An 11,063-nucleotide genomic window follows, 5' to 3' on the forward strand; every position below is an offset into this window, starting at 1 on the left:
GAACCCAGTGCCACGCTTGCCTGTGTCGCTGCTGCTTGGAAATACTGCCCAGCGTCAAGGGCTGCAGTATGCGTGGTGACTGCTACCTCCCACTGACACTGGGACAAACAGATTCAACAAGTCCCAATGCCATTAGCCCGATTACAGACGTGCAGAATGAGCTCTGAGCTTGGCCTATCCCCAACTGGAAGCTTCACTTAAGACTTAAAAGGAACAAGGGCAAAAAATTCTCATCTGTGGCACATGCCCCATGCCCCAGCCAACCACTGAAATGTCTGCTGACCAGTAAGGACCCTGTGTTCTGTCTGAGTTTGTTGACTTTGTGTTTAGCATAAGCCCATTTCTTATGTCACATGTTGGGTGAGAAGCTCTCTCTCTCCCTGAAGTTAGGTTTTCCTGGAACCTGCAGTGATGCCAAAGGAATGGGCAAGTGAAAACATAAGAGAAAGCAAACCACACACACCTACTGTTTGCCAGGCTCTATGCCAGTGCCTTTCTTATTTATTTGTAATGTCTCCCCTATAGTGTCCCATTTAAGGTAGATGAATCTAGTGAGTCCTGTTTTTTCTGGTGGGAAAATTTAATTCCAGGTCTGTAAAGTCCCCAGGTTTGGGGGAGCTGGGATTTAAACCCACATTTATCTGACTCCCAGAATTCCTCTGTCCCTTGACAGTTCTTCCATAGTTAGTTTGTTCTTTGCCATGGGGATGAGAACTTCAACTTCGTTGACTCTCAATTTGTACCTTTCTATGGATGGAAAGCTCACCACCTCACACACACAACATCCCTGACATGAAGCAAAGCTGGCCTCCATGGGCAGACCTCTTGTCTCCACTCTATTCTCTTGCATGCCAACAAAGGAGTTCATTCCTTCAGCTACATGTCTACCATTCTAATATCTGAAGATGAGATTGGGCCTCGGTGTATTCTCTGTGTAAACTCACACACTCTCTGTGATCTGCTTGGAAAAGTTCTTGGAAATCCTCTAGACCTGTAGTTCTTACACACGACATACACCAGTCACATGGGAGACATGCAAGGATACAGATTCCCAGGTTGCCCCCGAGACACTGGAATTTCAATGAGTGGGGCTTAGAAATCTGTATTCCCCCAGCTCTTGAGTCATTGGGCTGTTTTGGTTTAATTCTCCAAATCATGCTGCATGGGAGGTCAAGATCCAAAGAGGAGAAGACATCTGCCCAAGGCCACAGAGCCCATTGGTCATGCTCTCATTTCCTGATGAGGCAAGGCCAGACTGCTGATGCCGCAAACGGCCCCTCTAAACACACGCCTCTTTCTTGTGCTGCCCCGGGAAGGCTGTTCTTTGACTGTGGAGTTGAATAGCTTGCAAGTGAGTGAAGAAACTACGTCATCCCTGATCATAAAACCTGGTGAACTGCAACCAGGCTGGTATTTGTTCTACGGAGCCACCTGGGAGGCTGGCCTGGCTTGGCACTGGCCTTGCTTCCTGAGCAGAGGCAAAGCTTTCTTCCCTGCCCCTCCCTACCTGCCCAGACGTCAGGAAAGGAGATGGGTGTGGGGTGGTTGAGGGGTCAGGAAAGCATTGGAGATAAAATCAGGGAATATTCCACTCTTGGTTCTGCCAGCTGCATGGCCTGGGACAGGTACTTTCTCCTCCTGGCCCTCAGTCTTCCCATGTCTAAAATGGGAACATTGGCCCCTGCCATGGCTATGCAAACAGAGCTGCGGAATCACTGGGTCTTAACTCAGAACTGTACCCCAGCTCCTAGGAAGAGTGTGACTCCAGGCACCTCACCCAACGTCCCTATGCCTCAGGACTCACTCTGTAAAATGCAGTGTCAACCGTTACATCACAGGGTGCAAGATATAGCTCAGCACAGACTATGGCCTTGGAAAGTGCTCAATGAATGGCAATCATTGCTCTTATTGTGACAGAGTTTGTCATTCTAATCTGAATCCCCAAGACACCTGCCTCTCTGGCCAAGGGGGAGAGTGCCGAGCTCAGCCTTACATTTCAACAGATTTTTGCAGCTCCTGCTAGAAGGTCTTTCAGTCCCCTTGGGCTCCATGGCAACCCCAAAAGTGGACCTTTCGGCAAAGGGGCTGCTCTGCAGATCAAAAGAAAGACCCCAAAGGCTCATACTGGAGACACAGCCTGTTTCCTTGTCTACAAAGTACAGATCGGGAGCTGTTTCCTTCCTTGAAGACTCCAATAAAAATGATCTTGAGACTATGTAGAACCACATCAGCCCGCATTTCTGATCATCTATGATATGTTTCGACCTGTATCGGACAGACATTAAACATGACTCTACCAGGAGTTTACATCTTAGGGAGAAAGAGACACCTAAAAGGTTAATGAGATCACAGTGGGTTAAGTAGAAATAGCACAGAAATATGAGGATTATGAGAACCAAGAGCAGAAGTCCCTATCCTGAATTTGGGGGCATGGTTGGAGCAGCTTTCCTGAATGAGTAACGATTCTCTTCTGAGAGTTTGCTGTGTAAACCTCAATACCTATCCTCTACACATATAGAGACTTGTTTACTCTGCTTCCAGTTGTGGGCCCTCAGGGCTTGAGAAGCCTGGACTATCAGAGCTGAAGGGTTCTCCAGTGAAGGTCTAGTCCAACCAATCTCTTTATGAAAAGACACTGAGGGCAGCACTAGGGAGGAGCTGGACCAGGGTCCCACCACCTGTCAGGGTCAGAGCTGGGTCCAGAATCCGAATTCTCAACTTCCCATTGTGGGGGTCGCTGACACCAGAACTTCAACTTCCTCCCCCACCTCTTCATCTCTCTGTCTCTCTCTTTCTTTCTTTAACACACACACACACACACACACACACACACACACACGCTTGACCATCAGAGCACACCTGTGGCCCTCACCCTCCCCTGTTGCCAACTCCCATAAACCAGGAAAACAGAGCAGCCTGGTTTCTGCTGTAACGTGTACCAACGCATGCAGCAAAGTTTCCAAAGGGAGACAGACAGTGCGTGCCATTCAGGGTCGGGCAGTTTTACAGGCGGAGGCCCATTTAAAAAGCAACCCCACACACAAAGCCCATGCGTACATCCCCACACAGAGCCCCTGGGTAAATCCACACACAAAGCCTGTGGGTACACCGCACACACAGAGCCCCTGGGTACAGCCCCACACAGAGCCCCTGGGTAAATCCACACACAGAGCCTGTGGGTACACCGCACACACAGAGCCCCTGGGTACAGCCCCACACAGAGCCCCTGGGTAAATCCACACACAAAGCCTGTGGGTACACCGCACACCCCACACACAAAGCCCATCGTACATCCCCACACAGAGCCCGTGGGTACACCGCACACACAAAGCCCATGCATACATCCCCACACAGAGCCCGTGGGTACACCACACACACAAAGCCCATGAGTACATCCCCACACAGAGCCCCTGGGTAAATCCACACACAGAGCCTATGGGTACACCCCACACACAAAGCCTGTGGGTTGTGTTTGGCTGTGGCCCTCTCTTCAGACCCTTCATATACTACGTTGATGGTACAAATGGGAAGGGCCACTCTTCTCAAGGGATTCTAGGCTTTCATGTGCTTCCTGGGGAGCGTCCATCAGGGTCCCCTCATTCTAGGCATCAAGCTCAATATTCCTGGCTGAGCTATTTTATTATGCACTAAGGCCAGTGAAAGACCAAGCACAGAAAGAATCTTTTCCAATTCATGTCCTTACGTTGTCCATAGTCTTATGGGGGGGACAATGAAATTGAGAGAGAAAAATGCTGCAATGACGCAAGGAGTCCAGAGAGAGTTACCATCTTCTGGGAGAGTCAAAGGGTCTCGGGGAGCCAGTGAACATGGTTTCTGCTGAATCTGCCCAAACTGGAAGGGCATTCCCAGCAGAGGGAGCGGAATGTGCAAAGGCCGAGAGGGAGGTAGGAGAGGGCATTTTCTGAGATTTTTTCAGTGCGGTTACAGAGTAGGGCATTGAGTACAAAAATGACAACAACACAACAACTTTACATAACAGGTACTGTTCTAAGTATCCAATGTGTTAACCCATTTAATTTTCACTAAAACTTTGTGAAGTTGTGAAGGAATTCCCCCAACTGGCAGAAGAGAAAACTGAGACATGGAGTGGTCACTTGTCCAAGGCATTGGACCTTTAACAACCAGTGGAATCTATGACCGTAGTGGGAGACTGGGGTTGTCTGTAGGGCAGTAGAGTTGGCTGGGGATCCAGGCTCTGCTCCATCCTTGCTGGAACGTATCCTCTCCAGACACGCCTACTAGAGCCATTCATTCTGCCTTTGCCAACTTCAAAGGGAGGTGGTGAAGAAAAAAAGGGAGAGAGAGGTGAACAGTGTTCCTTGTACACGAGTCATCATGTGGTATAACCCCTCATGTCCATGGCACATACATCTTCCCCAGTGTGGAGGGTGCATATGGAGAGCCTGAGGCCCACAGAGGGTCAATGGCTTATTCAAGGTCACCCAGCCACTCTGCTACAGAGGCAAGGCTAGAATCCATAGCTCTCCACCTGAGGAGGCAACAGAATATAGTAGTTAAAAGCCTGTGGTCAGATGACACCTGGGCTGAAATTTTGGTTCTGCCACTTACTAGCTTCCTGAGTCCAGGAAGTTTCTTAAACCGTCTAGGGTTCAATCCCCTCATCAATAAAATGGGAATGATAATTAATATAACACAGAGTTGTTTTGAAGCCTATATAAAACATTACATATGTAAAGAATCTGGCAAATGGTAAGTAATCAATTAAATGATAATGGTAATGAGAATAAAGATGGTGGTGGTGGTGATGATGATGATGTGGGGGATGAGGAGAAGAGGGAAGGGAGGGGAGAAGATGATGACAATGGTGATGAATCCAGCACTCTTTCCATAAGTCTGGTACCCTACACTGGCTTTCCACAGCCCCTCACTATGGTTCACACACCTGCATTTGGAAGTCATAACATATCTGTGCATAGTTACACACAGGCCCATGCAGGATTTCCACATAAAGTTAAATTATATTTTTGGCTTTAATATGTTCCAATTACTGTAACTGCATGATGTAAATCGTGCCTCATCCATGCACTGTATTGAACCCATGTGATTTATCATCTACTTCATGCCCCAACTGGTTTTGCCCAGTCTAACATTCAGACACAAGAGGGAAAAGGGAAGGCAACAAGTCCTGTTGACTCAACTTCCATAATACCACTCAGATCCTGTCTCAACACTGCAATGGCTCTGGCTCAGGCATCATCATCTCCCTCTAAAATAACACTCATCTAGTCTCTGTCCTGTCCTATCATATCCTATCTATTCTATCCTATCCTATCTATCTATCTATCTATCTATCTATCTCATCCTATTCTATCCCATCCTAATCCTATCCTATCCTACCTATCCTATCCCATCCTAATCCTATCCTATCCTATCCTATCCTATCCTATCCTATCCAGTCACCATGCCACTGACTCTCTCCCTTTACTCTCCTACCTGCAGCCAGAGGAGTCTCCTCAAAGTGCTATTCTGCCCATGTAACGTTCTTGTGTTCAATTCAATGCTTTCCAATGGCCAGTGTGGTATGGCTCTGCCAACCTTGTGAAACACAGCCTCCAGCTCTCAGCCCACACCAGTTGCTCACCATCCCTCAAACTGACATGTTGGCCTCTCTACTCATGATGCCCTTTCCATACTGCTCTTCTCACTGAACTCTTATCCATCCTTTGACTGTGAAGGCTTTCCTGATGCCTGCCTTCCAATGGCAGAGGTAATCGCACCCATCCTTTCTCGTATACGTAAGACATTGTAATAACTATTTATTGAGAGCTTTTGTTTTCAAGCACCAATGACTTTATATATACGTTATCTAATTTAATCTTTCCAACAGTCCTTTGAGATAGTGTTTATCCCCTTCATAGGTGAATCAAATGAGGTTATGCGAGGTTAAGTTAACCTCTAACCTGAGCCTCCTATTAGCAAGTCTCAGGGTCTAGCCCTTCCTCACTGTAAATTGCACAGCTAATATTTAAACCCAGATTGGCATGACTCCAAAATGTCTGATTTTATCACACTGCATTTAGTTAGCTAAGTTCTGGGAGTTCCTTAAGGGTAGGGTCTCAGTCCTGATCATCTCAGTGCCCCAAACCTAGAAATTAGCACTCAGGTATAGGTTGGAAGTGAGAGGGACTTAGCTTTTGACTTAGGATGAAGAAGGGGGCATTACCCACATTTGCCCATGGAGGTAGTAAGCACAGTGCCCACCAGTCTGAAATACTTGGTCCGCCCAAGTTTAGATCTCAGTATTTCAACATCATCGCCTACTAGCTTTAGGATTTGGAACAGGTTATTCAACCTGCCTAAACCTCAGTTTCTTTCATTGGAAGACTGTAAATAGCACATGACTGTTTTGTACATGGTTAAATGAGATACACATTGTAGAGTCACTGATATGATAAGGACACCATAAATGGTAGTTAGCAGCATTTGTCTATGCAGTCCACTCTTTGTCATAAAGCCTACCCAAAGAAAACACTTTCTGACCATACAGAAGATGGGAGTCATCGAGGGGCGATTTCCTGTGCACCCCCAACACACACCTCTGTGTTTTCACAACTTCTTTGTTCAGTGATGGAAACCACACGAAAAACCCAATTTTTGCCAGCAGAGGGGACATGAGCCCCCCTGGCATTTTCCGCAGCACCCCATGAATCAATGCGGCCGTGCAGTGGCCAGGGTGGGTGCTGGACCCAGCAGCCTCATTTTCATTTTTCTTTTTCCAATGAAACATTTTGTTATTATTTTTTTAATCCTCACCCAAGGATAAGTTATTACTGATTTGAGAGAGAGAGAAAGGAAGGGAGAAGAGAAAGAAATATTGTTGTGAGAGAGAAACATCAATCGATTACCTCCTGTACCCACACTGACCAGGGATCGAACCTGCAACCTGGGCATGTGCCCTGGCTGGGAATTGAACTTACGACCTTTCCATGTATGGGACAATGCTCCAACAACTGAGCCACACTGGCCAGGGCTCTAATGAAACATCTTAACAAATATGGGTCTGACCTCCTTTCCTGTCATGGCAGGGCAAACATGCACGCACACACACACACCTGTCCAGTCAGGATTCTGAAATCTCCCTCTGGAGAGCCTTGTGGTGGCTGGGAAGGGCTAGAGACAATAGGCTCCACAGTATCAGGACATGGAGACTGAAACCAGAGAGAGACGTGGACGGAAGAACAAGTTGGGGACAGCCTGATCGCACGTCTTCTTAGGAGCCAGCTAACTTTGGCCAACTGAGCAGCGACCCAGAGGCCACAGCTGTCTGTGAGAGGCTCAAAGAAACCACATACTTCTCCTTTGGGTTCTTGCTAGTGCTTAAGTTCCACCATCATTGCAACTTCTCTTTGAGTTAAATTTTTGACACTATTTACAACTCATACATCCACTGGCTATTGGTTTAATTTCGCCTCTTGATCAGACTTCTATAGACCTTTCCCAGCCAACGTTTCCTAGTTATCTCCCCCAAGTTCATAGCACTATGTATAGTGTCTCGATGAGGAGAAAGAAAACATGACTGTATGTTGTGCTGGATGCATTAGCGTTACCCTTTCACTCAGGCCTCACAACAACCCCACCAGGTGGGACTATCATTGAACCCATTGTGTTGATGATGGAACTGAGGTTCAGAGGTCAAATTACTCACCCAGAGTAATAGCTGGTGAATGGCAGCAGTCACATTCAGACTTAACCAGGCTCAGACCACAGTCCCAGCACATTGGGAAGTTTAACTTTCTGCCACTGATGAGCTAAGTTTTTCTTCAGGTTGGGTCAAGACAATGGAAAGCTACAGCAATGAGGAGACTCAGCAAAGGCGTGAGACCTATGGTTCAAAAAAGGGTATATATGAGAGGAATTTAGAACAGGGCTTGGCATGTGATAAAGCTACAGACTGAATGTCTGTGCCCCTCCCGCCGAATGTATATTTTGAAACATAATCCCCAATGTGATGGTATTTGGAGGTGGGGCCTTTGGGAGGTGATTAGGTCATGAGGGTGGAGCCCTTATGAATGGGATTAGTGCCCTTCCAGAGGAAACCTCAGAGAGCTCCCTTTCCCTTTCACCACGTGAGGATACAGGGAGAAGATTGCCACCTATGAACTAAGAAGAGGGCTCTCACCAGACACCAAATCTGTTGACGCCTTGATCTTGGGCTTCCCAACCTCCAGAACTGTGAGAAACAAAATTGTGTTGTTTATAAGTCACCCAGTCTATGGTATTCTTTTATACCATAACTGACTAAAATGTGCAATTGACAAAGTACACTGGCAAGTACTTAATGAATGGTAAGCATTACTCTTTTTTTGGTATAAGATGTAGGTTCTTCTCTGAACATACTGTTCCTGGGAGAAGAGTCATCCAAACTGCAGGGAGAATTTATTCAGCTGAACTCCACCTCTATACTTCCAGAAACATAAACCCGATAGTCATAATTTTTGAAAGGACACCTTTGAGCTTAGATTGTTGAAAGTTGAGCAGATCTCTAGGCACCTGAGTCATTTGGAAGAATATCCTTCTGCTTTGTTTCCCATGTGGGGGCAATAGCCTCAGCGTGTAGATTTTCAGGAAGGGGGCTGTTTATCTCATCGGCACTCATCAATATTGAGAAGCAGGCCTATTTCTAACTTCTTAGATTTTACTGACATTCAGTATCTTTTTCTCTCTCAATCCCCACAGTGCCGACTCTCACAGGGGTGGGGAACGTCGGCCTACCGGTTGTGTAAGGCCTGCAAAATCATTTGGTCTGGCTCTGCAGGGCACTAGGGGTTAGATAATTAAATGTTTGACCAAATACAGCAGGTTAATTTTTAAGTTGATAATTTTGTAAGGCCCAAGGATGATGTTATAAATATCCAAATAGCCCTTGGCAGAAAAAAGGTTCCCCACCCCTGCCAGGTGTCATCCTTGCTTTATGAAATACCTGACCTACATCACACTTCCTCTAGTCAGCCAGCTCCTCTGAGCTACTGTCCAGGTGGTAGGAATCCATAATGCCTCCCCGTACTCATTACCCTCCCAGGTAACACACTGGAAGCAGTTCCAGTGTCATTTAAAAGATTTCAGAGGTGAACTGTCTCCCTCACAACCACAGGATCGAAACCACCATCTCCTGTTGCCTGAAAGTGACAGCAGTCACCCTCTTTGGGGCTTTCTCCAGTGCCACCTCCACCCTGCAGCTGGGATGGTTTTTTCAATAAAGAGCAATTTGGCTATTTCACTCTTGGGCTGTCAGCTTCTTCAAATACTGTCAAACCTTTTACTCAAGACTTCTCCATCCCTGCCTAGCCCCCAGCCTTTCCGCTTGCTACCTCCTGCTGCAATCTCTATGCTCAATGACAGTGCTCGCAGCCCTCGAATGAGTTCTGTTTTCTCAATCGCTTTTGCTCATGGTGTCCCATCTGACTGGAGTAAATCCCACTCTTTTTCACTCTGTCTGGCTTACTCCTCCCCCTCCTTTGATCAGAGGTCTCACTTTTTCAAAGAACCATTTTGTCTTTTTGTCTAATGACCCAACAATGCATTCAGAGAATCTCTACCCTTCACCCATCGCAGCCCAAAATCACTACATTGCTTCTCTATTTCCATTGGACAATAAGTTCCCTGAGAGCAGAGAGCTCCTCTGTCTTCCATTCCATGCCCATGCCTGGCAGATAATAGATAATCAATACATATTTGTTGAGTGAATAAACAGAGGTCCCCCATTGGTAAGAAACACCACCCAAGCAGAGAGAGAGAGAGAGACAATAGGAATTTTTAATGCATGGAAAGTCCTGCAGGGACACCGGGCAGACCCACAGGTAGCAGGACGAAGCCGAGGTCCTGCAAACTCAATGCCAGCTGGGAATAAAGTCCTAAAGACCCACGCTTCCTCACTGCCGAGATCCTTGGGGCTTCCTTCCTGATGCTGTGGAGGGCGGACCATCTCTCCATACATCTCCTCCAGGGGTCCAGGGCTTGGAGGAAGCTGAGTGTGGCCGCGGGAAGGAAGAAGAGGAAAGGCCGCTTGGTCTCCACCTGAAAGCTCCTGCCTCGGCATTGACCGCCATCCAGAAGAAAACGTTGAAAAAGGAGAGACTTGGATAGAGTCAAATCATATCTTAGAAAAAATAAAAGGTAGAGAAAAATGGATAATCCCAGTGTTTACAAAGTCCTCTGTCGGCTATCCACAAGAGAGAGAGTTTGCTTTGGCCTCACTGCCAAGCCTAATTGGCCAAGCCCATCCTCAGCTGTCTCCCAGCCCACCTCGCCCCGGAATCCACGGGGGTGCAGCTCCCCCTCCCACGGAGAGTCTCTGTGCTCACGGAGGGTGGCGGCCCCCCTCACCGGCCCTTGGAGTCCCCATACGTGTTCCGGGCCATGGACACCATCTTCTCCTCGCACGTGATTTTGGTGTCCTTGAGGATGCTGTACCACACCATGCCCGCGGGCCGGACCTCCTCGCTGCGGCAGAACAGGTAGGGCACGGTGTCCACGCGGCTCTGGATGTGGGCGCTGCGCAGGAGGCTGGAGCAGTGGCTGCTCACCCTCTCCAGCCGCCTCAGGATCAGGTGGGCCTTCCTGAAAGGCAGGAGGAGACAGTGAGGAAGGAAGAAGCCCTGGTCAAGGGTCAGGTCTTTGAGGGGTGAATAAGGATCAACAGACAAAGGAGGGCTTGTCGTCCCAGCAACTTCCTATCCATCCTGACATGAGTGCAGTATTTCAAACGCCCATTCCAATATCACCCTCTACTTCTCCTCTCCAACTGTTCAATGTCGAAAAAATGAAAAGGAGGGATAACCCTTTGCTAAGATAGGAGAGTCCCAGGCGTCAGCTTTGGGACTCCAACACAGTGGAAATTGTTATCTACACTAATAAAAGAGAAACATGGTAATTAGCGTACGACCGCTACCCTTCCCATTGGCTAATCAGGGAGATATGCAAATTAACTGTCAGCCAAGATGGCGGCTGGCAGCCAGGCAGCTGATGCGAACAGGGAGGCTTGCTTCCTTCAGTGACAGAGGACTCCAACGTTCCCCGCCTGC

General features: G+C 47.6%; 1 protein-coding gene across 2 annotated transcripts in view; it reads right to left on the bottom strand.

Annotated features, from left to right (window-relative positions):
• Positions 1-9,773: 9,773 nt before the first annotated feature.
• ASTN2 (astrotactin 2) overlaps positions 9,774-11,063 on the bottom strand; it is a 668,892-nt gene continuing 667,602 nt past the window's right edge. For both annotated transcript variants that reach the window (XM_014528918.1, XM_005880933.2), the window contains exon 22: positions 9,774-10,599. In XM_014528918.1, the coding sequence (XP_014384404.1) occupies positions 10,362-10,599 (238 nt within the window). In that variant the 3' untranslated portion in view covers positions 9,774-10,361. The remainder of the gene's footprint in view (positions 10,600-11,063) is intronic.

Source organism: Myotis brandtii, unplaced genomic scaffold (genome assembly GCF_000412655.1).
Source record: "Myotis brandtii unplaced genomic scaffold, ASM41265v1 scaffold658, whole genome shotgun sequence".
NCBI lineage: Eukaryota > Metazoa > Chordata > Mammalia > Chiroptera > Vespertilionidae > Myotis > Myotis brandtii.